The 27,127-nt window shown below is 42.7% G+C and overlaps 1 protein-coding gene across 10 annotated transcripts in view; it reads right to left on the minus strand.

The window, feature by feature from the left end:
• Window positions 1-27,127, minus strand: part of MACF1 (microtubule actin crosslinking factor 1) — a 229,394-nt gene that overhangs the window by 15,724 nt on the left and 186,543 nt on the right. For 9 of the 10 annotated variants that reach the window (XM_088022487.1, XM_088022488.1, XM_088022484.1 and 6 more), the window contains 28 exons: window positions 26,964-27,083; window positions 26,433-26,540; window positions 25,348-25,566; window positions 24,167-24,370; window positions 22,305-22,536; window positions 21,099-21,325; window positions 19,828-19,950; window positions 19,635-19,736; window positions 18,912-19,013; window positions 18,648-18,821; window positions 18,400-18,555; window positions 18,057-18,254; window positions 17,366-17,494; window positions 16,512-16,685; window positions 14,050-14,205; window positions 13,739-13,945; window positions 13,486-13,605; window positions 12,896-13,065; window positions 11,517-11,676; window positions 10,513-10,707; window positions 10,036-10,164; window positions 9,007-9,150; window positions 8,341-8,529; window positions 5,857-5,977; window positions 5,043-5,206; window positions 3,537-3,699; window positions 2,065-2,219; window positions 1,152-1,226 (listed from right to left, as the gene is read on the minus strand). In XM_088022487.1, the coding sequence (XP_087878613.1) occupies window positions 1,152-1,226; window positions 2,065-2,219; window positions 3,537-3,699; window positions 5,043-5,206; window positions 5,857-5,977; window positions 8,341-8,529; window positions 9,007-9,150; window positions 10,036-10,164; window positions 10,513-10,707; window positions 11,517-11,676; window positions 12,896-13,065; window positions 13,486-13,605; window positions 13,739-13,945; window positions 14,050-14,205; window positions 16,512-16,685; window positions 17,366-17,494; window positions 18,057-18,254; window positions 18,400-18,555; window positions 18,648-18,821; window positions 18,912-19,013; window positions 19,635-19,736; window positions 19,828-19,950; window positions 21,099-21,325; window positions 22,305-22,536; window positions 24,167-24,370; window positions 25,348-25,566; window positions 26,433-26,540; window positions 26,964-27,083 (4,416 nt within the window). The remainder of the gene's footprint in view (window positions 1-1,151; window positions 1,227-2,064; window positions 2,220-3,536; window positions 3,700-5,042; window positions 5,207-5,856; window positions 5,978-8,340; window positions 8,530-9,006; window positions 9,151-10,035; window positions 10,165-10,512; window positions 10,708-11,516; window positions 11,677-12,895; window positions 13,066-13,485; window positions 13,606-13,738; window positions 13,946-14,049; window positions 14,206-16,511; window positions 16,686-17,365; window positions 17,495-18,056; window positions 18,255-18,399; window positions 18,556-18,647; window positions 18,822-18,911; window positions 19,014-19,634; window positions 19,737-19,827; window positions 19,951-21,098; window positions 21,326-22,304; window positions 22,537-24,166; window positions 24,371-25,347; window positions 25,567-26,432; window positions 26,541-26,963; window positions 27,084-27,127) is intronic. The other variant, XM_088022489.1, reaches the window with a different exon arrangement.

Raw genomic sequence — 27,127 nt, forward strand, 5'->3', positions numbered from 1 at the left:
ACCTGATTGCCGAGGAAGAACTACAGACAAAAGAGTAAAGGATGAAGGAAATGAAAGAAAAAAAAGAGAACATTTTGTCAAATTAACACTAAGGAATGACAATCATGCAATCACGTTACCAGTCTTCAAGCATATTCTCCGAGAGCTGCCACGGGGGCATGGTTTTATAAATTATAGTAAGACCTAACTTTTCCACTCTACTAATTGCTCTTGTTAATTCATTTCTCTCACAATTAAAAAACAAAAAACAAGAAAATAAAAAGCAACAAAAGCAAGCACAAGATTGCTTATGGTTTTATTTACTAAATGCCCTGGATTTGGGCTGGATCCAAAGCAGAGTCACCCAACACTCCCCAGTTAAGAGCAGCCCAGGGTGACTTTGGGGTACTTTGAAGACATTTTGATGTACTAATGGAACCTAGATTTTCCTGTTTCTAACTCGTGCAAATAACTGCACAATCTGAACCCTCTTTACCAATCCTAGGTTTTCTTTAGGACTTTAAAGAATCTGGATAAGCTGCGAAATATATTTTAGAAGTGCTGTTTCAGATCCCTTCTATCCCCTAACCCTGGTCCTAAAAGCAGCTAAAACACAGCATAATTCATGGTCAAATTATGTCCATGGCACAGCTTTCCAGGGAAGACTACTGAGCCTGGTGTCCCCTTAGTGCATCTAGGCTCTATTTGTAACCCAGCTCAGAGGAGACAGAGTTCCTCCAGCCCTCTCTGAGCCTGGGAGCCACTCAGGCTCACCATGACCAGCACTTCGGGGTGATGGGTTAGTCTTCAGATAACCAGCATAGGTGGCACCGTCTCCCTAAAGACTTTGGTCAGCCAAAAAGAGGACTCTGAAATGTCTCCTACACTGGAACTCAAGTACAAGCTACTGTTAGCTAAATACAGCACTATTTTTCAGGTGGGATTATGTAGGGCACTAAGCTTAGCCCAACAGGACACCTGACATTTGCAATCTACAGACATGAGGGCCAGAGAGAGACCGCATGCATCTTCAGTCCCCCTGGCTCTGGTCCTCCCAGCATGGGCAGTGGGAAGGTGGGATCATCTGGTCTGCTGTGTGTCAGGCTGCTTTCACCTGTAAGGGCCACATGGGAGGAACCACCACCACAAAGAACTGGTTTGCTCTTCCTTACCCGATATTTATTCTCTCCAATCTGCTCCACCTGAAACCTTTTTGCACATTTGCACTGAGCCACTTGTCTTGTAACCTATTGGTTGTAAACAACAAAAAAAGAAAAGCGTGAAGGTTAAAACAAGACTTTCGCTTCAGAGAAACAAATATTTTTACATGTAAGCAGAAAACTATTCATTATGTCTCTTTGAGGTATTTTAGGCTTTTGATACATGCATTTATCCTTTATTCCAAATTAATATGTTACACATTTGCTTCCAAGTTCCTTCAGAGAAATGTGCTACTATGCATCAAAATCGTATCAAATAAAGTGAATTAGAACTGATCTGAATTTCCACCGAGGAGCCTCTGAGTGCCAGAAGTCAGTCCTGGGGTGTTCTGGGCCATACCCACGACCTGCCCCACTAATCTCTCCCTTTTCAGGATCAACAGACCCTAGGATTTCCATGTGTTACTAATGAATTTGCTATTTTCAAGGTGATGGGTGCGATTTCCAATGTGAAAAAGTCCTCAACTAGGCAGGAAGCTTGGTGGGTACACACCACCTTAAACATTACTTCACATTTTACTCCTTAAATGTTTTCTTTGAAGACCACTCCCCCGGATCCTGTTGTGGGATGCCCAGGACTGAGAGAGTAGTCTGTTCTAAGCAACAGGGTACCTATGGACCAGGATGTGTGTGTACATTTGTGAACTTCGGAGGAACTACACAGATGTGACTCTTTTGAGTGAGAAGTCATCTAGACTGAAAGAGAGAGCTCAAACAGCCAGAGATCCTCTGGGGCATCATCCTCCAAATGCGGATCCCCAAACAGAACTCCACATAATGATCTTATAAGTCATGGGGCTGACGCAGCCATTGCGCCCAACCACTGTGGTCAAAAGTGTGCTCAAAATACAGTAACTTCCCATACCTCATCTTCAATTTTATCTGCGTCAGTTGTTGGGCGATAAGCGTCCTTGTTGGGATGGAGAGCAGCCACGAATTCATAGTAATCAATGTAGCCATCTCCATCTCGGTCAAAAATGTCAGCGACGGCAGTCATCTCCAACTTGGTGGTAGGGAACTCTGGAGAAAAGTAATCACATTTGGAACATTAACTCAGAGAGCTTACTTGGGTTGCTGGAGGGTGTGTAAATACTTCTTGAAAGAAGAAATATTTATGTTTTGCTTTTTTTCTGAAAAGTAATACATGCTCACTTAGAAGATATTAATGTTATAAAGAAGATTTTTTTTTTTTTAGAAAAGTCACCTAGAGATACAGTACCCAAAGACTACTCACTGTTAAGTTTTTTGGTGTTTTTGCTTATAGACTCCCTCCTCCCCCATGCAATTAAAAAATCAAAACCAAACAGTATTTCAGATATACCAAAAGACATAATATTACAACTACCCATAGACCCACCATCCAACATAAGAATTTAGTTATCTACTCTTAACTACTATTAGATACTTCGATGACTTCAGGATAGTGACAATTTGGAATAGGATGAAGTTTTTTCTATGTTTAGGTAACTGCCTTAGGTTCCTGACAAATTGCTTCCCAAAGGAAGTGTGAATATTCACAGTAGCCAGGGTGATTTATTAAAATGTAAATCAGATCTCTTAGGTGAAAACCTCTGGTGGTCTCCCACCGTCCCACTGCCTCTACAAGAAGAGGTTAGATCTGCTCCCTTTCCCGGGGCCTACCAGGCCATGCATGAATTGGCTGCTGCTGATCCTTCCAACTTCATCTCTTAGCACTCCCCTAGATCGTAACACCCCACCCACGTTAATCTTTCTATCCCTAGAACATGCCAAGTTCGTGCCCACCTCAGTGCTTTGTATCTCCTGTTCCCTTTGCCTCTAACTCTTCCCTCAAATATCACCTCTGCAGGCAGGCCTGCCCTGCACAGCCGGGTAAAGTAGCACAGCTGTGAGATGTGCTTTGTGATCCTGGCAAGTCACTTAACTACTTTATGCCTCAATTATTTTTCCTGCTAAAAATGAGATCATGTATTTTGTAAGCTGTTATACAGATGTCAGAAACTGGTATTACAAAAAATGTATTTTCTTGAACATTTTACTTAGAACCTCATCATTCACAAAGTTGGCTCCTTAACCTATACCTCAAACGGGTTTTACGTGCCACACTGTGTCAAACAAGACCTGTCTTTTATTTTTTTAATTCCCAGCAAAATGAGGTTCTTCTTTCCATCAAAATGATAGACCAATTTTAGTAATAAGCAATAAGTAATGTAGTAAGTAATGTAGTAAGTTACATTACTTCTTCCTTAAGACTATAGCTTTAACTTCAGAAAGACTATTTAGCCAGAGTATCACCTGCTTCCACCAAGTGCAAGGAATCCAGGTGTGACCCATGTTTGAAACTATGAGAGAACTCACTGGATGCTAGAATGCCATCAATAAACTCCTGCCGTGTTATCTTCCCATCCTGGTCCTTGTCAATTCGCCGGAAGAAATCCATCACCCGAGATTTTTTGTGATTCATCCAACGCATATACTTTTTCCTCCAGACATCAAAGTCAAAGTTCGCAAATTCCTTCAACTAGACAGAAATCGTAGGTGTCAACAAGACTTACTATTTTGACCCTCAAACCTGCCCAGAGCATACCCGGACTTTCAGACATTCAGTAAAGCCATGCAGGCCTTCTGGAGGGGCATCAACAATGACTTCCATGTGTTGCCTCTTTGGTGAAGGCACAATCTCGGTCCTTCACTGAAAGCCATGATTATTTACATGAGCTGTGGTATGACGACGCAGTGCGAGAAACAGTAACTGAACGACCACCATGGAAAATACGGAGCACGGAGAACAAGAATGGGTGGAGCCAGCCTTGCTTTCTCTTTGCACTTTTCAAAGGATCACCTTCTTAGATGTAAGGGAATGGATTCTATCCCAGAAGAGAAGTCCTTTGCACTCCTCACTTACGTGATTTTGATAAGAACTACGATCACACGGAGGCCCATGTCAGAAGGCTCATGTTTCCCATCATTTTCTGAGATGAGATCATTTGAATTCTGGCTGGAACCATTAAGAATCCAACCCTGCACGCAAGCATGTTTCTTTGGAATGGCACCAGAGGGGGCAAACTGCCCGTCTGACTTCCATGTGAAATATTTGGCTTTGGCAGACAACAGCAGGCCTGTGCGGCGGGCAAGGTGATGTTGAGCTGCTTGGACTATGTCAGTGAGGGAGACTCAGAATGACTGAAGCAGCGCAGCAGTTTTCCCCCTGGCCTTTCAAACTCCAAAGTTGGAAGGAATAGGGAAAAAAAGAAAAAGCCAAAACCCAAATATGCTTAAAACTCAACTGACCTACAGAAATAACAACAAAGAACACAGAACACTCACTTCCGGGCATAGCTGCTTTGATACGCACAAATAAAAAAAATATAAAAGGTATTAGAGGTTTGTTTTAGGAACTAGGAAGTGTAGCACTACATTTTTTAGGTTGGTTAATGACACTTCAAAATAGATTTGCTTTTCGTAATTAGTGAAGACTAGTGGAATAACAAGGTCACACAAGTTACCCTTATTTCATAATTGCGTAGCTTCTATCTTTACACAGAGGGCCCAGTAATGGTCGTGACTGTGATGAGCTACGCACCCGGAGGTAACTTTGCGAAGTCATGCTCCTGATTCTTGACCACAGCCGGGTGCTGAGGAGGGTCGGGTCACAGGCCGGACCCTAAACAGACTGACTGGCCTGCGAGGTGCTATGGCCCACCCTGTTGTGACCCCTGTGTGCTTTCTGCCTGGGGGCCTGCAGGACAGAGCCCTGGCTCATACTGGTCTGTTTCTACTTCTGCAGAAGTTGGTCATAGTAAGAGGGCCTCAGAAGGTAAGAAGTCGCCTCCCTCCAGTGAAGGCTGCTTGGCAGGGCCTCACCTCCTCCAGTCGATCCAAGGCGTCGTTGAGCTTCCGCTGCCGCTCCAGCGCTAGGAGCCACACCTGCTGCCAGCGGGCGGACAGCTGGTTGACCCGTGGGTTTTTTGCTTCAGACTGAGAGAGGATTGGCATGGGAGGAGGTGTGGGCTGACTCAAGGACTTCCCTAAGAGGAAAAAACAACTGCGAGATTAGAAAAGCTGGTTTTGTCAGTTCACAAGGAGAAAGTGCCAGATGTGTTAACTCAGGACACCTTTCAAATGGTATACAGTCAGCAAATGTGAGAAGCAGCCTGGGACCTGGCAATATTCCAGTATTAAGCATACTCATTTCAAAACTACTGTTCCTCCTCCCAGACAACAGGTATTTGTCTCGTATCTTCCATTTATTCTGTCCTTTGCGAACTGAGGAAATGTCAACTCAACCAAAAAAGCAATGGCTCTGTGGCTGATTTATCTGATAACTAAGTCAGTGCAAACCAAATGTAAACAGCACCGATGACCACAACAATGGAAAGGCCACTGCAAAAACAATCTGCTTGACCACTTCAAAATTTTATGCCAGTTCAAGAAAATGAAATATAGTTACTATGTGGTGGTGTAAGAAAAGTGAGTTTCAAAAAAACATTTTTGTTTTAAATAGGCTCCACAGCCAATATGGGGCTTGAATTTACGACCCTGAGATCAAGAGCTGCATGCTCTACTGACTAAGCCAGTCAGGAGCCCCAAAAAGAAGTTTTCTGACAGGGATTTGGAAAGTGCTTATCTTCAAACTGCCGGAATGAAAACACCCTAACACAGGAGGCTAGAAACATACTGCTGCCACTGCGGGATTTCTCGATGAAAGGCGTGTGAGCAGGCTCTATGTTTTTCCTTTTGTAGGTCTTCGTGACTCGGTCCACGTCAGGCTGTTTGCGAGTCATCTCCTCCATAAACGTCTGTCAAACACAAACAACAGGGATCAGAGTTCAGCGTTTTCTTGGACTAAGATAGAATCCAGCACCTTCTTACTCACAAAGCCCAAGCTTATGATGGAACAGATGCCTTTGTACACTATCTCACTCTTTTCAGGAAACACAGCTGGCCAAGGCACTTCATCAGATGCTGGAAACCTAAAGGGATCAGACATGGCTTCTGATTCTAAGGAGCTCACAGCTGAGTGAGGAAAATCAGGAAGTCAGTGCAATGAATGCCACCCAGGATGGCAAAGACAGACCGAGGATGAGCACCCCACAGGCTGAGGGGCCAAGGAGAGCTGCCTAGAGATGGGCTTGAGTGTAGTAGTTGAGGGATGAAGAACTGGCCAAAGCCTGGGTGGAGGGCACTCCCAGCAGAAGGCACAGTGCAGAGAGATCCAGGGAGCCTGACAGTGTAGTGAGCCAGGGCCCTTCGGATCACTGGCTAAGCCCAAGATGCAATCAGAAGAACGGCAGGAGGGAGGGCTGGAGAGGTAGGTAGGAGAAAGATCCATTAAAGCCTTGTGTTTGGCTAAGAGACTGGGATTTTATTTGGAGAGCAATGGAGGGCAACTGAGTGATTTTTGATTCAGAGAAGAGACCTGATGAGATCCTTATAGCTATGGTTCCTGCTTCAGTATAGAAGGCAGATCATAGTGGGGGATAAGTGAGGACACCACTGCAGTAACTGAGGCAAAACATGGTGAGGGCCTGAGCCAGGGCAGGAAAGACAGAACCGAGGGGTATTCTGGAAGTAGGACAGCTAGAACCCGGTGGCTGGCCAGATGTGGGGGGGTGTAGGAAAGGCAGGCATCCCAGACACATCACAGAAGGTGGGTGGACGAGGAGGCAGGCTTGGAAGGGAGGGCGGGGTGCTGCCTCTGGTTTATACATCTAGACTTCTGGAGATAATGGTACCGGAGATGAAGGATCAGATGTGAAAGGTTTGGATTATAGGCGGTGGCTGAAGCTGTTGGACTAGATAAGACCTCAGCAGTGTGAGAAGAGGGTCAAGAATGGAACTTCGGACAACACAACACTAACAAGCAAAGAGAGGAAGAGAAATCAGCTGAGAATACTGAGAAGGAATAGTCAGAGAGATGGGAGAAAAACAAGATGGAAGGACAGAAGTCAAAAGAGGTTTTCAGAAGGAGGAGGCAACTCTGTCACATGTCAAATAAGACAAGAACTGGAAGCATCAGCTGGATTTGGCCGGTGGGACTGGGATAGTATTAGTGGTCTGATGGGGATGGGAGCCAGACCCAAGGGCCTGGGGAGTGAGTGGGAAACAAGGAGAGAAGACAGGGGACCAGAAGCTTGTTTGAAAAAGGAGGGAAGGAACAATGGGGGTAACTCCAACAGAACACAGGGTTAAGAGGACCTGTCTAGAAGGTTTGGAGGAAAGAGCAAATAGAGTGGGAGAACTTGAAGACACAAGGAAAAGAGGGGATCACAGAAGGGAGAGGGGTGGCCTTGAATAAGAAGATAAACTCTCAGTCAGGAGAGGTGTCAATGCAGGCAACCTTGATAGGAAGTACAGGGGGTTCTCAAGGGTGAGGCTAATTATTTACATACACTAAAAAGACTGTATATGCACAGTATAACTAAGCAAGAACCACACTTGCATTCAGTGTAAACAATCATGGTTAAAAACCATCTTTGCCTCCCAAGAATATATTATGAAGACAGCTCAACTGAGCTTTCCTTCATTCAGTTTAGTTTGATGTGCTGTTCTTGCCCATCTCTGGGTTCAGGCAAGAGATCTTTCTGCACCCAGGTGTAAAACCTTGGCAGACTTCCGAGATGGCCCATAGGATTCCCACTCCTGGGGTACATGCGCTGTATCAGTCCCTCCCCTTGAAGGAGGGTCACACCTGTGGAAAGAATGGGAGAATCGCTTCCTTGATTACACTTTACCATATAAGATCCGTCTGAGCAGGTTGGAGAGCCTCTCCTGCTGGCGCTGAAGACCTACTGTGAGCGTGCTGGGCAGTTGAGACCTGAGGGCAGCCTCTGGAGCCAACAGTGACTCCTGGCTGACAGCCAGCAAGAAAATGGAGACCCGGGTCCCACAATCACAAGGAGTCCGATTCTGCCAGCAACCGGAGTGAGCCTGGGCGAAAGCTACAGAGCTGGCTGACACCCTAATTCAGCCCAGTAAGACCCTGAGAGGACCCAGAGGACTCGTGCCCAGACACCTGCCCCATGGAAACTGCGAGATAATAAGCATGTGTTGTTTGAAGCTGCTAAGTCAGTGCAAATATGATAAGCAGCCACTTAAAACCAAATAGGGCTCCATGAGCCATGCAGGGAACGCCCGTGGCCGCCAGACCCGGCTACGATACCTGATGCTCAGCAATAAGGGCTTTCACTCGGTCAATGTTCTGAGGGATCGGCTCCTGGTCCCGCTGAATGAGGGTGGTCTCAGCCCACTGGATCCACGCCAGAAGTTCTTCCAAGAGCTCGGCATTAGCCACCAGTTCTGACAGGGCTGTTTCAAGACGCTGCTGGTGCTGCTTCGCCCAGGTCAGGACCTAGGGAGACAGAAACCATCGCCTCTCTCAGTCGAGCACATCTTTTGTTTCCAAAGTCCATTTTGTCATCTGATCCTAACAATGACCTTCAGGAGGAAGACCACTCAAGCACTCAAGAGGCCTCACCCTTACTCCAGGGACAGAGCTGGAATAAGCAATCAGCACTCCTGGAAGCAAATCTAGTACACATGTCCTATTATCCATAGGATTTGTCAGGAAGGAGGGAAAAATACAAAACCGAGTCCACTGGAATTCATCAGTGAACACATCACTACACCAGCACTATTCTTCCAGATTGCTGCTCATTACCAAGAAAACAGTCATTACTAAAATGCTAACTTAACTCTTATTGAGATACCCAGAGTGAGTGAAAAATTCCTTATTTGGGGGGTGGGTGGAGAAAACTCAGTAGCGTTTTTTTCCTATAAACCCACTATATGGGGCGCGTGTCATCTTCCTCTAAAACCAGGAACTCACCTCCTCAAAGCGAGCCCGGATGATGGTGATCCAGTGCTTGATGGTAGTGATGCAATCAGGGTGGCAGACAGCCAGGATGGCCTCTCCCATTGCTACCGCTGTGCTAACATCCGCTCGCTTTTCTTCCACTTTCTTCATGAACTCCTAAACAAAAAAGATTTGAAAACCAAAACTAAAGAAATCTACTCTAGCAGCACTGTTAGCTTACACTGTGAGAGGGGGAAAGATTTCAGTGTAGTTTTTCCCTCCATGTGTGTTCATACAGGCCCCTACAAGCCTGCATCCCTGTGTCTCTGGTACTTTCTTTCCAGTTCTAACAGATGTGAGGAGGTGAAGGGTTTACACACAAGAATGACTGCCTCTGCTACAGGTAACAAAGACAAGGAGGGACACAGACGGGCGCCCCCTTTCCCAGGCTGGGTGTGACCCTCGTCCTATTCTGAGTTTGTTTCTCTCTTTTTTAAAAAAATCCTGTTTTAATTTGCTTCTGTGTGTATAAACAAACAGTACTGTCTTGGACAAATGACAGCTATAAAGCACTATAATATTTTAAAAATACTAGCAACAGAATACCAAATGCCAAAACCAAGATTAAAATCTCCTGGTGGTTAATATGAAAACTAAAAAAGGAAATATCTCCCATCTTATTAGGACAGATTGTGGCCCCAGATACCTCACTGTAGTCTGAAGCTTGGTAAGAGGCTCAGGGCCCGAAGCTGATTAACATAAGGAAAGCCAAACCAAGACATGTGCACGAAGAGAAGTCTAGAGAGGGTGGAATAGTCCACAGTTTTCTTCATATGATACCACGCTGTTTCACTTGTTTACAACCAACATGCATTACACTTTTGTAAAAATGAAAGATCTTCAAGGTGTCAGAAAACCCACTAGTGATTTGCCTCTCATTCCTGCTATAAACCAGTAAGCTGGGCCCATTCGGGTTCCAGTCGTTTGCACATGAGGTCCAAAATTCCCAAGCAAAAGCTGTCTTCCTTTAATGGCAGGCACTCCACGCTGGGGCTGGATTACCTTATGGGTGTCAATGAGAGACTGTAAGGCCTCTGTGTCATCCGGAAGTGCTCCCCGAAAGCGAAGCGTTTGCTCTGCTTCAGAAAGCCACTCCAACAGCATGTGGACTGTGTCCCGAAACTCTTCCGCCTGAAGTAACCAAGCACAACAGATTGAACCTCTCTGCAGCTAAGGTCCTGAAAACTGGGGTATGCCAGGAAAAGGGTTGGCCCTGAACTCATTAGTGCATCATAAGCGCTGATGGCCCTATCAAGGCCCCCCACAAAGGTCATCTTTCATTTGTAGATCTTGGAAAAGCAACTGAACTCATTTTTTTTCCTCTAATACAAATGAATGTTAAAATCTATAGAACATTCATAATATCAATGTTTCACTTTATGTTCATTTTGAGACTGGCTGGAACTGATACTGATAAAGAAATGAGAATGAATCTGCTCAGATCCTCCCCCTTGGGTTGTCCCCACTAAAGTCTCTGACCTGTTTTAAGGCCTGCTCAAGTCGGCTTTGTTTGGAGACAGAGAGTTTGCACACAGTGTCCCAGCGAGTGCTCAGTTCCTGGAGCTGTCCTTTCACCCATGTGGTGTCATCACGACTGTTCTCAATCAGCTCTCGGCCTGACCGCTTCAGTACCTGAACGGTTCCTGTTCGTTTTCCCAGTTCCTTCTGGAAAACCTAGAAAAGAAAAACAGGAATCAGTTTGCTGAGAATGTTTTGAACCCAAGAAGCAAAACCACAGAGGAAAGGAATCGCTTGGTTCCATTCTCCTCGGTAGGTTCCAGTTGTGCATCTTTTACGCAGAGGGAGACAGGACGATGTGTAAGAAAAACCACCCAGAAGAGGTGGCTCTAAAGATGAGGGGCGTGGCACTGGATAAGCTGCTTAGCTGGAGTCCCAGTTTCCTAACTTGTAACATAGGAATGATGTTACAGCAAAATTTCCAGAATTGTGGGAGTTAAGTAAGAACACATTTGCCACGCGCATAATAAGAGTTTGATGTAATTTCAAGTAAAGCTGAACGCTTTGTGCTAAAACAAAGAGGACATTATGGAGGTTAACATGACAGGTGTAGGTTACACATAAACATTGCTGTGCATGGTGCTGGGCTTGCTAGGGTCAAAAGCAGCCAAAAAAAGAACTCATTCTCATTTTAGGAGTCAATGGAAATGGAGATCTTGAGGGGTTCTGAGTTTAAATTCATTGTGTGACTCAACTGACAGATACAAACAGGAACGGGGGGTAAACCCCAAGATGATATTTACACATTGCCAAATCTGAATCAAAGCAATTTGGGTAAATTCATCGTGACTGATGCAGAATCCCAGCAATACACACAGAGCGAGGCAAGGTCTCTCTGAAGAACAGAGACACACGGGCTCACGTAGACTTCCCTTCTCCCCTGGATGAGGAGCATGTGCAGGAGGCCTGCAGAGGCGTAGAACCCAATGGCTCTGCCTCCCTGCGGCGCAGCTTCCGCCCCTCACCTTATGGGCGTCCATGAGGTTCATGACGAGGTCGAGGTCCCCGTGCACGGGCTGGTCCTCGGCCAGCTGTGGCTCCACCTTGTACAGCCAGTCGACCAAGGCCTGCAAAGCATCCATGAACTGGCCCGAAAACAGCAGGGCCTCCTCCAACTTGTGCTGCCTGAGAAAAGTACACAAACCTCACCGTTTTTAGAGATCCCTTTTCTTTGGCTGGCTCAGTCCTGACTGCTGAATGAATACTGCTTGAACTCTAGAGAGGGCCCTCCATGCTGGGCTGGTTTGAAATAGAGTAAAAAGTGACTAAGAGATATGCCTAGACATTTTTAATCAAACTACTTTCTAGAATGGAGTACGTGTAGTGTAGGAGGTGGGTACAGATACCCTCCTGGCACCTAAAGAATCCAATGGTTATACACACGGATACACCCTAATCACCTAAGGTCTGTGTTAATCATTTTATACCACTTAGGTAGAGGATGATGGTTTTGGTCATGGTCTGTAGTCAGGAGTTCAACTACCAGCTCTACACCAACTGTGTGACCCTGGGCTGTCTCATCACCTGTTTGAACCTCAGTCACCTCATCTAAAAAATGGAAGTACAAATAATACAAAGATATCGTATTACTTAGCATAGCATAGTGGGTACAAGTGGATAAAAGTACAACTTATGGAACCAAATCCAACAGCTTCAAATCCCAGCTCTGCTGCTTAGTAGCTGAGTGACCTTTGGTGGGACTTAAGAAACCTCTTTATGATCATTTTTCTCATCTGTAAAATGGGAATAACAGTACCCCCCTCAGTGGTTGTTAGGAGGATTACATGATTAGTAGCCTCTGTTTGGCATGTGCTCAGTAGTAATCACCCAGTAAAGGTCAGGCATTATGATGGTTAAATGAGGTGATACACGCAAAGGTTTTGCTTGCTGTCTGACACAGTGAGTGAGCTCACTGAAAAGCTGTTAGTATCACAAATTGGTCATTGACAAATGTTTGGAGTTACTAATCTCCTGTTGCTGTTGGCTTAAGTTTATAAGCCTCTCTAATACAGTAAGATTCAAGCTTAAAATGAGAATTTTAACATTTTTTTATTATTGTTATATTAATCCCATACATTACATCATTAGTTTTTGACGTAGTGTTCCATGATTCATTGTGTGCGTATTAACACCCAGTGCTCCATGCAGAACGTGCCCTCTTTAGAGAATTTTAATATTTTACTCAACTTATTTTCCAACTCTCATTGAATGAACTAAAAATATCAAGATGCTACAAAACCTATTATTGATGCATTAGCTTTATGGCCATTTTACGGAATCCAGTAACAGTCTTTGTTAGTTTGGGGATAATACACAGACCCACGAAGCAAATAATCATACTCACCTCTCCACAGACTTGCCACAAACAGTATCCCATTTGTCTCTGACTTCTCCCAGTAAATTGTCAAGTTTCTGAGTGTCATCAGGAAGCAAAGTCTTTTCTTTCAAGGCTCTGCCAGTTCGAATTGTGGTATCATACACAGGCTGTTTGCCGCCAAGAGTTTTCTGAAACTCCTGTTTCCAAAAAGGAAAGAAAAAACCAATGCTAAAAGTCAGATGACATCTTGATTTGGAACAAAGAAAAATTTTCAGTATTCGGGTTGGTAATCAGAATATGAATGTTCCTACCTCTTGAACTAACAATAGCTTATCCTTAAGAAATTTATAAATTTTTGTTTATACCATATACAGCATGACAATTTCTAAAAGCCTATAGTTTTAACTTGTTACTCCCACAATCACTTTGTTTGAACTGTTATTTAAATGACCATAACTGTTATGGTTAGACATGGTCTAGCCATAAAATGGAATGCTGGTTTCATCACCTTGACTTCCCAACATTAACTGATTTTCTTTTGACTAGCTCTGACCTCCATTTTTAGCCATCTTCAGTGACTACCAAGCTCAGGACCTAAGAACCACGAACTGCTTTACCTTATGCTTAGAGAGCTGGAGTTTAATTTTGTCTGGGTCATTGGATATCTCCAGCTCCGAGTCCAGGTGACTCTCTGCATCTTCTAGCCAGTCGATCAGCTTTTTCCAAGCTTCATGGAACTACAATTATATAAAAAATAACTTATAACAAGAATGACCATGCAAACTTTACTTTCATGCAAATCATTCCAGAGACTCCACACATGCAGCCCAAGGTTGTTCAATAAATTGGTATCTTTCTTTCATAACTCACTTGTTTTGCCCGCTTCCTGGCATCATCCAGTGATCGCCCTCTTTCAATAGACCGCTGGACAACCTTCTCCCATCGAGACTGGACACTGACCAGCAAATTCTTGATCAGAACAACGTCCTGTTTTTGGCTAAGGAACTTTAACTGATTCCCAGTTTGATCCAGCTCAATGATCTGGTCTCGATGAGCATTGACCTCATTAGCGAACACCTGAGGGGAAAATATTGCTCTTTTTAAACTGAAGATAATAGAGAGGAGCTTCTCTTCCAACTAGTCCTCTCAAAAGGAGGGGCATATCATAATGTTATGGTTACCTTGTGCTCCTCTATCTGGGAAAGGACAGTGTTTAAAATCAGGCTGGGAGGAGAGGCGATGTTGAGATTCTGCTCTGCTAGAGTGAGCCAGTTGATAAACTCTTGCAGGGAATTCTGGAATTCTGTTGCCAGGTTGAGGGCCTCTTCCAGCTTTGACTGAATTTTAATTAAAACACACACACAAAAAGAAAAAGTGCCAAATTCAGGAATTGTAGCTTCAAGGACAAAGGCATGAATTGTACACCAAATGAAATGCCCTCTAAAAAGGAAGCCTCATTTATTCAACCTCCAAACAGGCCTTGTTTACAAAAAAGGGGGCAATTTAATGTTAGTGTCTGAAACCAAAACAACCACGTATGAAAAGGAAAGAGCACAATCTGCAGTTATGTTGCTTTTTCTTCCATTCCCCACTTCCTGGGACATTAAAGAACAAGGATGAAACTATTCAGTAAATGTACGTCAACAGGTCCTTCCGTGGCGACAGCTTCAGGGTCAGCTCCTCCCCGCTTGTGCACGTGCTTTCTCGCTCAAATAAATAAAAAAATTTTTTTTTTAAGATTTTATTTATTTGACAGAGAGAGAGCACAAGCAGGGAGAGTGGCAGGCAGAGAAAGAGGGAGAAGCAGCCTCCCCGCAGAGCAAGGGAAGCCCGACGTGGGACTTGATCCCAGGACCCTGGGACCAGGATTCGAGCTGAAGGCAGTCGCCAAAGCAACTGAGCCACTCAGGCGCCCAATAAATAAGATTAAAAAAAAAAAAAAAAAAGAGTCGCATGCTCCACTGACAAAGCAAGCCAGGTGCTCCTGAAGCTCATTTTTAATTTTTAAGCTACAAAAAGAAAAGGTAATAAAAGCCATAATATTCTAAGCAAAAATTTGACAATACTAGATACAAATTTTTAGACACTTTGATCTAAATCAGAATGGCAAAAACAATGGTTCGTTCGGGGCATGTGCCACTGCCCAAGAATATACCCCAATTCCAGAGTCTACAAGCTCTAGCCTCAGAGATAAGCTCTACCCACACACCTACGGGATGGCCTCTGTCTCTGGTCCATCTACTGGACAGGCATAGTGGAATAATGACTTTTGTTAACCTAGGAAAACACTATAATGAAAGTTACAAAAACATAAGGACCCAATCTAAACCAATCAAGAGGAAAAAGAAAGTATCTCCCTCAAATTTATCATAGAAATGCTTGGAAGTTAATATACTACAAGTTCCTAGATGACAGGAAATCTTTCCACATCATTTTATCTGTATCTTCTTTAATACAGCACCACACACATTTAATAAATGATTTTAGTGATACTGAAATGTAATGTTCTGCAAAATCAGAAATAACTATCCTTGATACCTGGCCCTTGTTGGACCAGTTCCACCAGTGATGGATAACTATTTCTTGAGGCAGCCTGCTCCACTGATGGGAAAACCTTCTAGAAACTTCCTGATTATGAGCCAGAATCTGCCTCAGTTTAATTAGTCTTAGTTCTGCTTTCTGCAGGAATAACAGAGGCTAGTCTGTCTAAGAATTAGAACAAAGCCTTACACTCAGCTCCTCTGGTCATTCTTCATATAAGAGAATTACCAGACCCCACACTAAAAGAATTCTAGGAAATTAACACTTCTCTCAAAATGTTCATTTAGATGTGTGAATCATTGTTTTATGTCCTTCTGCCTATGAAATTTCACAATGAGAGAGTCCACGCCTTTGCTTCCACTACACACCTAGCAGCACAGTGCCTGGTACCTACGTGCTGCTTAGTAACTATTGAATGGATGTGGCCCACAGATTCGACCACGTATTTTACATGTGATCTGCGTAGTACAGAAACTCTGTGCTGAGTGATACTCTGAAACTCGGTATTCATAAAAACCAGTGTTTTGAGGCCTTGATCCCTGATCACTTTTCTTTTGAAGAGAATTTGATTTTTGAAGAAGAATGGGAAGAGGTCACATAATCTACTTTCTCCTGATTTTTAGGAAAATTCTCTGCATACTGCATTTATACTAGAGTCCAAATTCCTTGTGGAGAATGTTAGCCTGACTTCCTGCATGCTCTGTTCCCACCCTCCCAATCCCAAGCCAGCGACTCCAACTGAACCTAGTTTTTCAGTAGAAACTCAATTCAGTGATTAATATGGGCTATAAGTTCATCACTGAGCAGTAAGAGCCAATAACGTCTTAACTGGTAAAAGCAGAAAAGGATTGAATAATAAAAGCAAATATCAGCAGAAACTAGTGCCATCAATGCAACTTGACACAGATACAAAATAGAAATTTAACAGAAGAAAAAATAGCTTGATTAGCACAAAAGTGATCCTGAGGATATCAGTTCTTCAACTTCTGGTACCATGTACTGGTCTTCAAAAAATCTCCACAGAAACTAGATGGTAATTACATGCAATCGCCAAGCAAACTACTCAAGCCCAGTAATCACACACTGTATTTTGTGGTGATACCTTTCTTTCCTCCATCTTACTGCTGACCACATGCCACTTCTGTTCCAAGAGAGCTACACTCTGTTCTGTCTTTGAGCCAGACCCAGAGTCGTCACGACTTAGAAGCATGAGCCTGCCCTTGTCAAGCAGTTGATTATAAGTCTCTTCCTTGGCTTTGAGCTGGGAATAGAGTTCCTGCAAAAAAAAAAGGGGGGGGGCATGAAAGAGATTGGCAATGCCAATTCCCTGAGAGACACCCACACACAGATTTATGAGCACAGCTGGAAAAGTCCAGGAAGGTCTCATTCTTGATTAAAACCCTTTCTTTTGAATTCAGTTTAATTGCTGAGCAATGAATCCTACCATTCTTCATTAAAATTAAAATAATTTTGCTATCAAGTAAAGAGGATTTTTTTTTTAAGGATCAGAGATCACAAAAATAGACCCCAATAATTTGTTTCCTGAAACATTTGCCTAGAAATTATGTTGCCTTTTTTTCTTAGCCCCTTTCTTAAAATATTTTATCTACTGATTTCCCTAAGTCCCCCAAACACTCTTTTCCTAAGTAGAGACACATCTGTGTTATGTATTTGTCTTCTTGATGCGTTCACCTTTATGTCAATATTCTTATGCCAACAGAATGACCAACTCAAAATTTACCAGTTCACCAATGTATTTCCAGTCCAGCTTCCCTGTCACCACTGCTGCCTGTGGTAGGGGCTATTAACGCCCACATAAAAGCAACAATCCTTAAGGTTGTACTATGCTGTCGATAAAAATGCATACTTTGTACACTCCCAGATACATACAGGTCTGTGAACAGTAAGGAGCTGCTGAATAGGGCGTTATGTTCAACTTCAAGACACATCTCTTACCATATGTGTATCAAGCTGTTCCCTAGCAGTTTCAGGAAGTCCTCCTGTGGGCTTAGATGCAGAAAGTTGGGTCTCCATTCTAGTCAGTTCCAAGAGGAAATCTTCAATTTCACTGTGGAAACCCTGGGCCTTTGAGAAAAGACACATCAGGCAAGGTCAGCAGTCAATTCTCAGCTTCAAGAGTAAACTTCCTAAATGACCATATGAGGAGCCTATCCTGAGGGAGGAATTCTGGGCTGCTCTCAGGGTGGGTCTGTTGCTGGATTAGCATGGAGCATAGTTATTTCTAGAATCTAGCAGAATCCTTTGGACTTCATTGTAACCTATCATTGATCTCTGATATAACTTGATGAACTGACTTGACAGATGGATGGGGCGGGGGACAGGACCCTGACTCAATGCAAGAAATAACCGAATCTGTGAGCAAGCTTTGTTGTAGCCAAGATCTACTAACTTTGAATAGTAACTGAAGAGACTAGGCTACAAACAAATCCAAAAACAACCACTCAATCAAAGGTATTCTTTCCAGACAAGTTCCAGCATGGAACTGACCTTCCTCTTAAGACATGGAGTGGAGCGGGTAGAGGGGATTCTACTCCACAGTGCTCTCCTTTGACTGGCTCAGACAGGCGCTCCTCCGGACGCGGCGATGCGCACAGCCCCAGCCACCTGGCCGGGACAACACACATACCTGCTGCAGTGTCAACTGAAGCTGCTGCTCTCTCTCCTCCGTTTTTTGTAACACCGACTCCCAGCACTGGTTCAGGGTTTCCAAACGGCTCCTTAGGCTGCTGGCATCATCTCCGGCACTAGATTCAAGAAGCTCATTGCCAGCTTTGTTGACCGTTTCCACTGTGGCTTGATGGGCCAAAACATCATTTTTTAGAACCTAAAAAAATGTTGAACATCATCATTTATTTCCACAGATATCATCGAGCCTGGTTCTCTGCAGTGCACACAGTATCAGGAGGCTTCTGGTGACAATATTTGGTCTCAAACCGACAGGCTAAGAGTTGAAAACTGAGAGCACTTACATGGTGCTTTGCGAGCTCAACTTCAATGACTTTTGGGTCTCCGCTTATTGGTCTCTGAGCGTCTAACAGCTCCTCAGTGTGAGTCAGCCAGCTCATTAGTTCCTCTAAGGCATGTTGGAACTGGCCAAGGGCCAGGAGAGCACCTTCTAGTTTGTGCTACTCAGAAAAAGATAAAAAGGAAACATTTGTCAGGAACTTAGAAAACAGTAGCTAGTTGTCCACTGATGGGACTCTACCACTTGCCTCACCTGTCTATGGGCAATTTTTTCACCCAGGTTCTCCCAGAGGTGTTTCAGTTCCGTCAACGGTTCTCGGATAATGTCTCTGTCCGTCTCATCTGTAGCTTTCTTTAACATTAGTTCACCCTGGTGATTGAGCTTCTCCATCTCAATTTGCTGTTGGTAAACTTCCACTTTGAACTCCTACCAAAGACATACTTCATGTTAACATCAAACCAAGTCTTTAAAAACGAAAACACAACTCTTCTTCAAAAGCCATTCCCAGTCACAAACCTTCATTTCATTTAACTGATCTTTAACAGTGTTGAGGTCAGTGCCGACAGGTGGCATGGTGCAGAGCTTAATCACAGTGTTATCTAGCCAGTCAAACATAGCCTAAAATAAAAATACAAATAGTCAAAAGCCAAAAAAAGCACCAGCTGTTGGGAGAGAATTAGCATCATCTCTGTTGACATGAGCAGACAAAACTCAAAGTACCCTGTGCTGTTTGTGTTTTTAGGTGGGGGGGGCAGAGGTAAAGGGATAATAATCTTTACTCCAGTAACATGGAGATTTAAGAAGAGAGCCAGTATTATCAGGATAATGTCCAAAATAAACTACACTCTGGAAAAACTGTGAATAAAAGTTAGCATTTGTCATGGCCACCTAGCAAGCTCAGGATGTGGTGAAAGTACTGTGCCAAGCTGTGCTTCAAGGCAACCTGGGTTTGGAACCTCTGGCAAGCAAGGACTTACACAGTATGACCAGCTTCACTGCATGGCCACCCTGAGGATAAAGATGATGATGAAAAACGTGGCAAGAATAGTAGAAATTTGGAGATCAGTACCTTTCTCATTAGGAACAAGAAACTTAGGCTAGAAATACCGAAACAGCACTGTCTTAGGTTTGAGAATGCTCCAAGTCCTGCAAAGGTGATCCACTCTGACGCTGGATTTGGAATATGACAAAAAGAACACCGAACCTTCTTTCTGCTGTGGTCACCCTGTGGCCTCTCACCTGAAGAGTGTCCTGATACTGCACAGCAGCCTGCATGGCATCCTCAAGCTTTTCTAGCCTCTCCTTCCAGGTTTTGTTTAAGCTCTCCCAGGCATTATTCAGCTAGGGGAAAAACAGATTCTTTAATTAATACCAGTCTTCAGTGTGAGTCTACTAATGTTTCATCTGAATTCCATATCCATTTTTCCCACACCTCATCAATGCTCTTCTTCACTTCGGGCTTCTCCGTTTCTCCACAGGCAAAAATCAAATCTGCTCCAAGGATTCGAATAAACTCCAATTCCTCATGCAGACCATCTGTCTCTTCCTTAATAGTCTACATGTAAATGAACAGAACATAAGCCAAAACAGAAAGCAGAACACAACTTCCCAAACTTTGCAAATGTAATTTACACCCTCATCAATAGCAGATGTTGAACAGAACTGTCAATTTCATGAAAGCCTTTCAATGTCCTTAATATTTCACCTACCCAAACAGTTGAAACTTCATACTCGGTTCATTTCTCTTTAGCTCTCTCGCACACAATATAGATGTATGAAATATATTTATATATATGACAATATGTATAAAATAGTCTAGGAAAGATCTAGTGAGCACTAAGAGTTTACCAAAGGTTCATCCTTCCAGCCTCCAAGAGATTATAATCTACAGCCAGAAATCTATCACAGGGGTTGGGGGATTGAGCCCTTTGTCAGGCTCTGCACTCAGCAAAGAGTCTGCTTCAGATTCTCTCCCCCTCCCACTCACTCACTCAAATAAATTAATAAAATCTAAAAAAAAAAAGAAAAAAGAAAAAGCAAAAGAAATCTATCACAGGGAAGTATATCAACAAGGATAAAATAATACGGTACAAGGCACCAATTTAAGAGCTAAGAGACTAACATCATACAAACACTAGGCTATATAATCTTGGAGAAAGTCAGTTCTGTGCCAGATCCTAAAAACTGGTTCATGCACTGGCAATGACAAGGGCAGGGAGGGGGGAGAATGGCTGAAATAAAAGCAAGACAAAATATCAAGACAGGAAATGGCTTATACTAAAGAGACAAAATGAGGTGAAAAACGCATTTAGTAAAAACTAGGCTCTCCAAAAAGGCTAGAAAAAGGTATGTCAAAGTAACAACTGTTATCTCTGGATGATGAATCCAGAATTTATTTTCTTTTCTATCTGCTATTTTTCTACATTAAAGAAATTTACTTGGGGGAAAAAAAAAAGAAATTTACTTGAGAAATAATGTAGACTAGAGAGGACTAAAATCAGAAAGCACATTCTACTAATGTGAATTAAGTTTAAAGTTGATGGGAGAATTACCTTTGAGTGATGGCACTGTCCTGTATCACAATAATGGGGGTTGTATGAGTCTATAAGAGGGGTACAATGTGTATATTTAAAAAAGAAAGAAAGCTCTACTATAACAAGCACGTATTTTTTCAAGTGGGAAAAAGTTTTGTTTTTATCTCACCTCAGCAGCTTCCACCTGCTGTTTGATTATAGACGGGTCAATGCCTGGGCTTTCCAAATCATGGACAATGTCCTGCGTATCTCTGATTGTGGTCAGGAGAGCTGCCATGTCATACCAGAACTTCTCTGCAAGTTCAAGGACATCAAGGAACTTAATTTCTCGCTCTTCAGCCCGAGCTTTGATGTCCTCCCAAAAGAATACCATTTGATCCAACTTGTCCTGGATTTCTGAGGAAATAAAGAACAGATATGAACGGGACTAAGTACGTGAATATGCTTCATCAGAAATTTCACCTAGTTCTTATCCTTTAAAAAGCTCTAAAAATTTAAAGCGAAGGATAGTTTTCTACCTTTGCTTTATTTATTATTTTGACATTCGTATTTTTCCACTTATGTTGGTCTCCCACAGAAAGAGATCACAAAGGTAATGCAGAAATGAATTATCATCTAATATAAAGATGCTGCTAAGATACAAAAGACCAAGGGGAACCTGGATGGCTCAGTCGGTTGAGCATCTCTTGATTTTGGCTCAGGTCATGATCTCAGGGTCGTGAGATCAAGCCCTGCATCTGACTCTGTTCAGTGGGGAGTTTGCTTGGGCTTCTCTCTCCCTCTCCCTCTGCTCCTCTCCCCCCCACTCACATGCTATCTATCTCTGAAATAAATAAATAAAATCTTTAAAAAAACAAAAAGACCTAACTTATAAAGGGGCTGAGATGAGAACTCTATTTCCACTGCTGTGTGTTGAAACTTGCTTTGCTTCCCATATCAAGTGATATAAAAGGTAGTTATGTTCCACCTACTATGGATACTGCAGCTTACTCACATTAGGGGTTAAAGGAGCATTTGTTTCCTGGCCTGGGAATCTAACTACCAATTGTAATCTTGTTTTCAATGGGGGACATGTGCTCTGAATTCTAAATGACTTCCAAATGACTTTGTGGAATACTCATTACTTGGGGATTGCCTTCACATTCAATGAAATATATCTGGTAGGATGCTGCAGTAACCACAGTCTAGAATTTATTCTTATTTTCTTTAAAAATTAATTAGATTCAAGGGCACCCGGGTGGCTCACTAGGTTAAGCATCTGACTCTTGACCTCAGCTTAGGTCTTGATCTCAGGGTCTTGAGTTCAAGCCCCACGCTGGGCGTGGAGGCTACTAAAAAAAAAAAAAAAAAAAGAAGAAATAGATTCATCAAGCACCTTTTGCAGCCAGATCCTTGTCAGCTCCCTGAGATCGCCCAATGAGCTCTTCTCCACGGCGCTTCAGGGCCTCAAAGGAAGGCTGCAGCTTTTCCAGCTCCACAGTGGCGCTCTTATTGTCACTGATGCACTCTCTGATCTTGTCTACTTCAGCAGGGATCAGTGGTGGCATACGCAGGCGAGAGGAGAGATTCTCCAGAGTCTCCAACATAGGCTCAATTTTATCATGGAACTAAACAAATGTTGGACCATTAGCCATCACAGTAATACTTCATCATACTTTTGGGGGAAATGTTAGGGAATAAGGCCAGGGTATAAATCTACTACTATATAGGATAACTTGCATTCAGCCTAGCCCGATGGCTGTCAAGTGTTAGGTCTGCCTAAGAAACTGTTTTGGGTATAGCATACCAGTGCTGGCCCATCAAAAAAAAGTAAATGTTTATTTTCAAAACAAACAAAAGAAATGCCAGAAATCAAGTCATTTAGTGCTGTCACAATACTCCCCTTATTCCAACTACTGTGACAAGAAAGGGACAAGACCATGAAACTGGTGAGAGTCAGTGTGTCAACATCTCAGATGACAGTTGCATGCAACAGATTAGACCAACAAGTTAGAGGCCCTCCACCAACTGTGTACATGAATGGGGAACTCAATATGCCAACATGATTTGGAGATTAAAAGTAACATGGCATGCAATTTAATAACCCACTATATGTAATAGTGAGAAGGGAAAATGTCAGCATGATGGAAGGTAATCAAGGAAGGTCAAATCTATCTTTATTCTAAAAGAACAATTTACCTTCCCACTTTTCTGGTACTTTGAATAACATGACTATAATCATAAAATTTTCATTTACAATCTGAAGGAGAGAAAGAGGAAAAGGGAGGCATGCAGATAAGCTCGCCCCCTTAAAAAGCTCTCCAGAACCAATGCTGGATTCATTAGAATAAGGCTTATCAACTCTAAGTGTCTTACAGGTAAGACACAGTGGGACTTCCTCAACAAAATCACTCCCCACCACTCCCTCACTTCTAGATTTCACCCCTAGTGAGACTGGCATAATAAACCACACTAACAAAACTTATTCCACTACAGTTAAGGAAATTCCCTTATAGGTAAATTCTCTCAATTCTCAAGCTTCGTAAGTACCCCCTAATCCCAGTGGGGGTGGGCACCTTACCTCTGCAATCTGTAATGGTGGGCGCGGTCAACACAACAATGAAATGTGACGATGTGGGGAAGACAGGAGCAGGCAGCAACAACACAAAGTAACACATTCCACAATGTGAGTGAGAGATGGGGCGGAAGGTGGGGGGAAAAACTTGAGTAAGTACAAATATTAACCAAGAATATTGAGACTAAACATAGGAATAAAATACCCAGACATGACAAAAATACCACTAACAGTAATATATTAGTTGAAAAGTATGTAGTTACATGCTTTAAAGTCCACTGCTGGTGGCCTCTTGAGTAAGAAAACTAATGTGCTGTTCTCTAAATTTCAAATGTAACAAGCCAAATAGGAATCGGCCTTGTCTTGACACATTTGTTGCTTCAAGATGAATTTATCCAAAATCATCCCTGCTAAAGACTCATCACGATATAAAGTTTTCAAGGAAACTGTCAACAGAAAATATATACCAGCTGAGATGAGTTTTACCCCCCCTACAGTGTCAGTAAACCAATGTTCCTTGGAACGAAAATGTAGACAGGCAAAGGTTCCTGGTCTACTGATGATGTATCATCAGCACACTGGTCTAGACATTCGAGACCACAGGGGCACACCTGACACAGAGACCTCCTCTTTAGACTCCAGGACAGTGTTGAAGGGATCATGAGTTTAAGACACACACATACCTGAGCCGACTGGGAAACAGCCTCGTCAAGGGCCAGTGCCCGCTGGCGCACCTCCTCTTTTATCTGGGCATACAGGTTTTCTGCTTTCTGGTATTTTTCCTCCACCATTTCCCCTTCCTCGGGGTTTAACTCCTTTAGCTGTGGGCCTATCTTTAGCAGCTTATCAATATGGGGTTTGTGTTCAGCAATGGATTCCCTGAGTTGCTATGTAAAAAAAATAAAGTGAGCGTTTTTATACCAGTTTATTTGCTTAAATATTTTGATCAGATCTCGTATCAACTTTGAGAGGAACAAACTGAATTGCTAAAAACCAGCAAGTCCCAGCATCTCACCATTTATGAAAGAAAAAACAAACATCTAAGTCTTAGGTTCTAACACTACCTAATCCTCCTAATTTTCAAAAGCCATTGGATGTTCCATCACTCGGGAAGCCTTCCCAGACACATCCTCTCTTACTCCCCCAACCCTCCCTGCCAATACAAGTCTAATACCCCTCTTCTGTACATATAAACACTTCTGTGTACTGTACTATAATTTACATGGTTAAATACCTGTCTCCCTCCCCAAACTGAGAGACAGTAAGCAAGACAAGGCACAAATGACAACATTTCTAGTAATTCAACCACTCCTTGACTTTATTACTGGTTCCTTACATTTATATCCTTCTATGTATAGGAACACAGAGAAAGGAATTAAGCATAAGCCATTAACCACAAATAAAAGAAACATTAAAAACTATCTTTAATGGTAACAGCATTAAGTATCTATAGATTCCCCTTTTCCCCTAAACTACATGCCACAAATGCTCTCTGCCCTTTCTTCATGGCTCCCAATCCAACTAGGGCCAAACCAAATCGAAAAAAGCCACCCAGCCACACCCATCTCAACATCCCGCTGTGTTGGCAAGATGAAAAATTCCCTTGATGTTTACTTAGTTCTTTACTTCTGCAATGCCTAGGGCTCTGACATCTCCATGTTTTTCTTTAATGCATTCATATTAAGGACAAGGGAAAGAATTCAGGTACGTGTTTGTATTGTGCAAAGAAATTCTAACTGATTAAGACTTAACTTCATAACACAGAACTTACACCCGGTAGGCACTAATAAATATGTTGTTTCCAAATAAATCGTGGAGCCCATGTTCAGTTCTGCATTGAAATAAAAACCCGCATGCTCCTTACCCTCATCTCCTCCTGCTGCTGCCTGAGCTGCTCATGATCAATGGCTGGAGGAGGTAACTGTGTTATCAGTGCCCGGGTTTCCTCAATCCAGGGGCTGAGCTCCTCGTAAGTTTCCCAAAACTGGTTCACCAAGACCTGGGCCCGCTCGAGGCGGGTGTAACGCTCTGAATTGAGCAGACTAATGGCTTCATACTGCTGTATTAGAGACTCTGTCTTTTCCTATGAACAACAAAGTATAACATTTATTACTCTTACAAACCCTTCTTTTAAGGAAAAATGAAGGTGTATATACATTAAAAACCAAAGAATTTCTTTAGTTTTTAATGCTCAGAAATGGATTGAGCAAAATTACAAATGATTTATATTTTCCATATACTTATCTGAATTTTCTATTTTTTCCTATCACATATATATATTGTTTCTAGACTTTTTAACACATGAAAGTAGTTTCAAAGACAGTCAAACAGAGCAAGCACAACACAGCATTAACCTTTAGTGAAGACACACAACTTCAGACACAGATTATTACAGCGGGTCAGTTCAAAGAATATCTCAGGGCCTGTGATGGGCAGAGACCCATCAAGTTCCACTTGGCTCTTTTCCTCTGACAAAAATGTCTCCATAAACCTGACACTTTGCTTCATACGTTTAAAGTGAGTAGCTCGATTTATGAGTATTTCTGAGGAAACAGTGGTTAACCGCAACCTTTACAAAAACAAACAAAACTGGTCTCTCCTAAACAAAACTGGTCTGATCATTTAGAAGGACCTGAAGAAAGAATATCTGCATATGGTTCTGAAAAATCGATCATAGATACTTTGAAAGGTAACTCAAAGATCCTTACAGACTGAAGAAGCAATTCCTCTGTTATAAAGAACATGAATTTGCAATGTTATTTCCCATCATACAGTAGGACTGTTTATGCACATGGGATTAGGGGTGTGAACCCCCCCAGAACATCAAGCTGCACTTTAATACCATTACTAGTAATAGAAAGGAAAAAACCTTCTTTATCATTTCACAATTGTACTGACTCATCATGGTCAAGACAAGAACAACATGGTGAATAAATAAATGCAATTCACCTGTAATACAGCTTTTTGCTCCTCCCCACATGTGCCAAAGATTTCACCACGATGACTGAAGAGTTCGTCCATTGAATCTTTGTGTCGAATGATGTCAATGGAGAAAGCCTTTGAAAGTGAACTAGAGTTAGGTCATGAAGTAAAAGGACCCCAAGCCTGTGTTACCAAAATGTTAGACACAATCTATGAAAAACTCCTTGCTCTGATAAAGCCACATCAAAACTGTTCTATGAAGGCTGACTCTTTGCCTATCCATCTAGCTTCAGTACTCATCTCTTAGTAGCTTACAAAAGTATCATCTCTCCTAAAAATCATCCAAAAAACTGCTAACTATTCTTTCCTGAATTAATGGGCCTCCTGCTCCCTGTTCACAAAGCAAAGAATCCCTTCCTCATCTTAACAAGTATTTTTAAACTCTATCCATCATCATGAAATTGCATTATTCCACTTGCGATAGAAACTCTCTTGTCACTCTAAGCCGGTGAAGATTCTACTCGCTCAGGGCATAGTGGATACGTCTGTTACACTTACCTTCTGTACCTGCAGCTGAGCTGTGGTCTGGTCTTGTTCCAGGCGAATTGGACCCAGGGCCATCAGTTTTCGTTTGGTTTCAGCAACCCAAGCTAGTTCTGCATCAGCAGCTTGCTCATACTAACAGACGTATTAAAAGAAAACGAACAAATTACATGTAACAA

This window comes from Eumetopias jubatus, unplaced genomic scaffold (genome assembly GCF_037043125.1).
Source record: "Eumetopias jubatus isolate StellerSeaLion01/CBP00866 unplaced genomic scaffold, mEumJub1_p1.0 scaffold_4, whole genome shotgun sequence".
Lineage (NCBI taxonomy): Eukaryota > Metazoa > Chordata > Mammalia > Carnivora > Otariidae > Eumetopias > Eumetopias jubatus.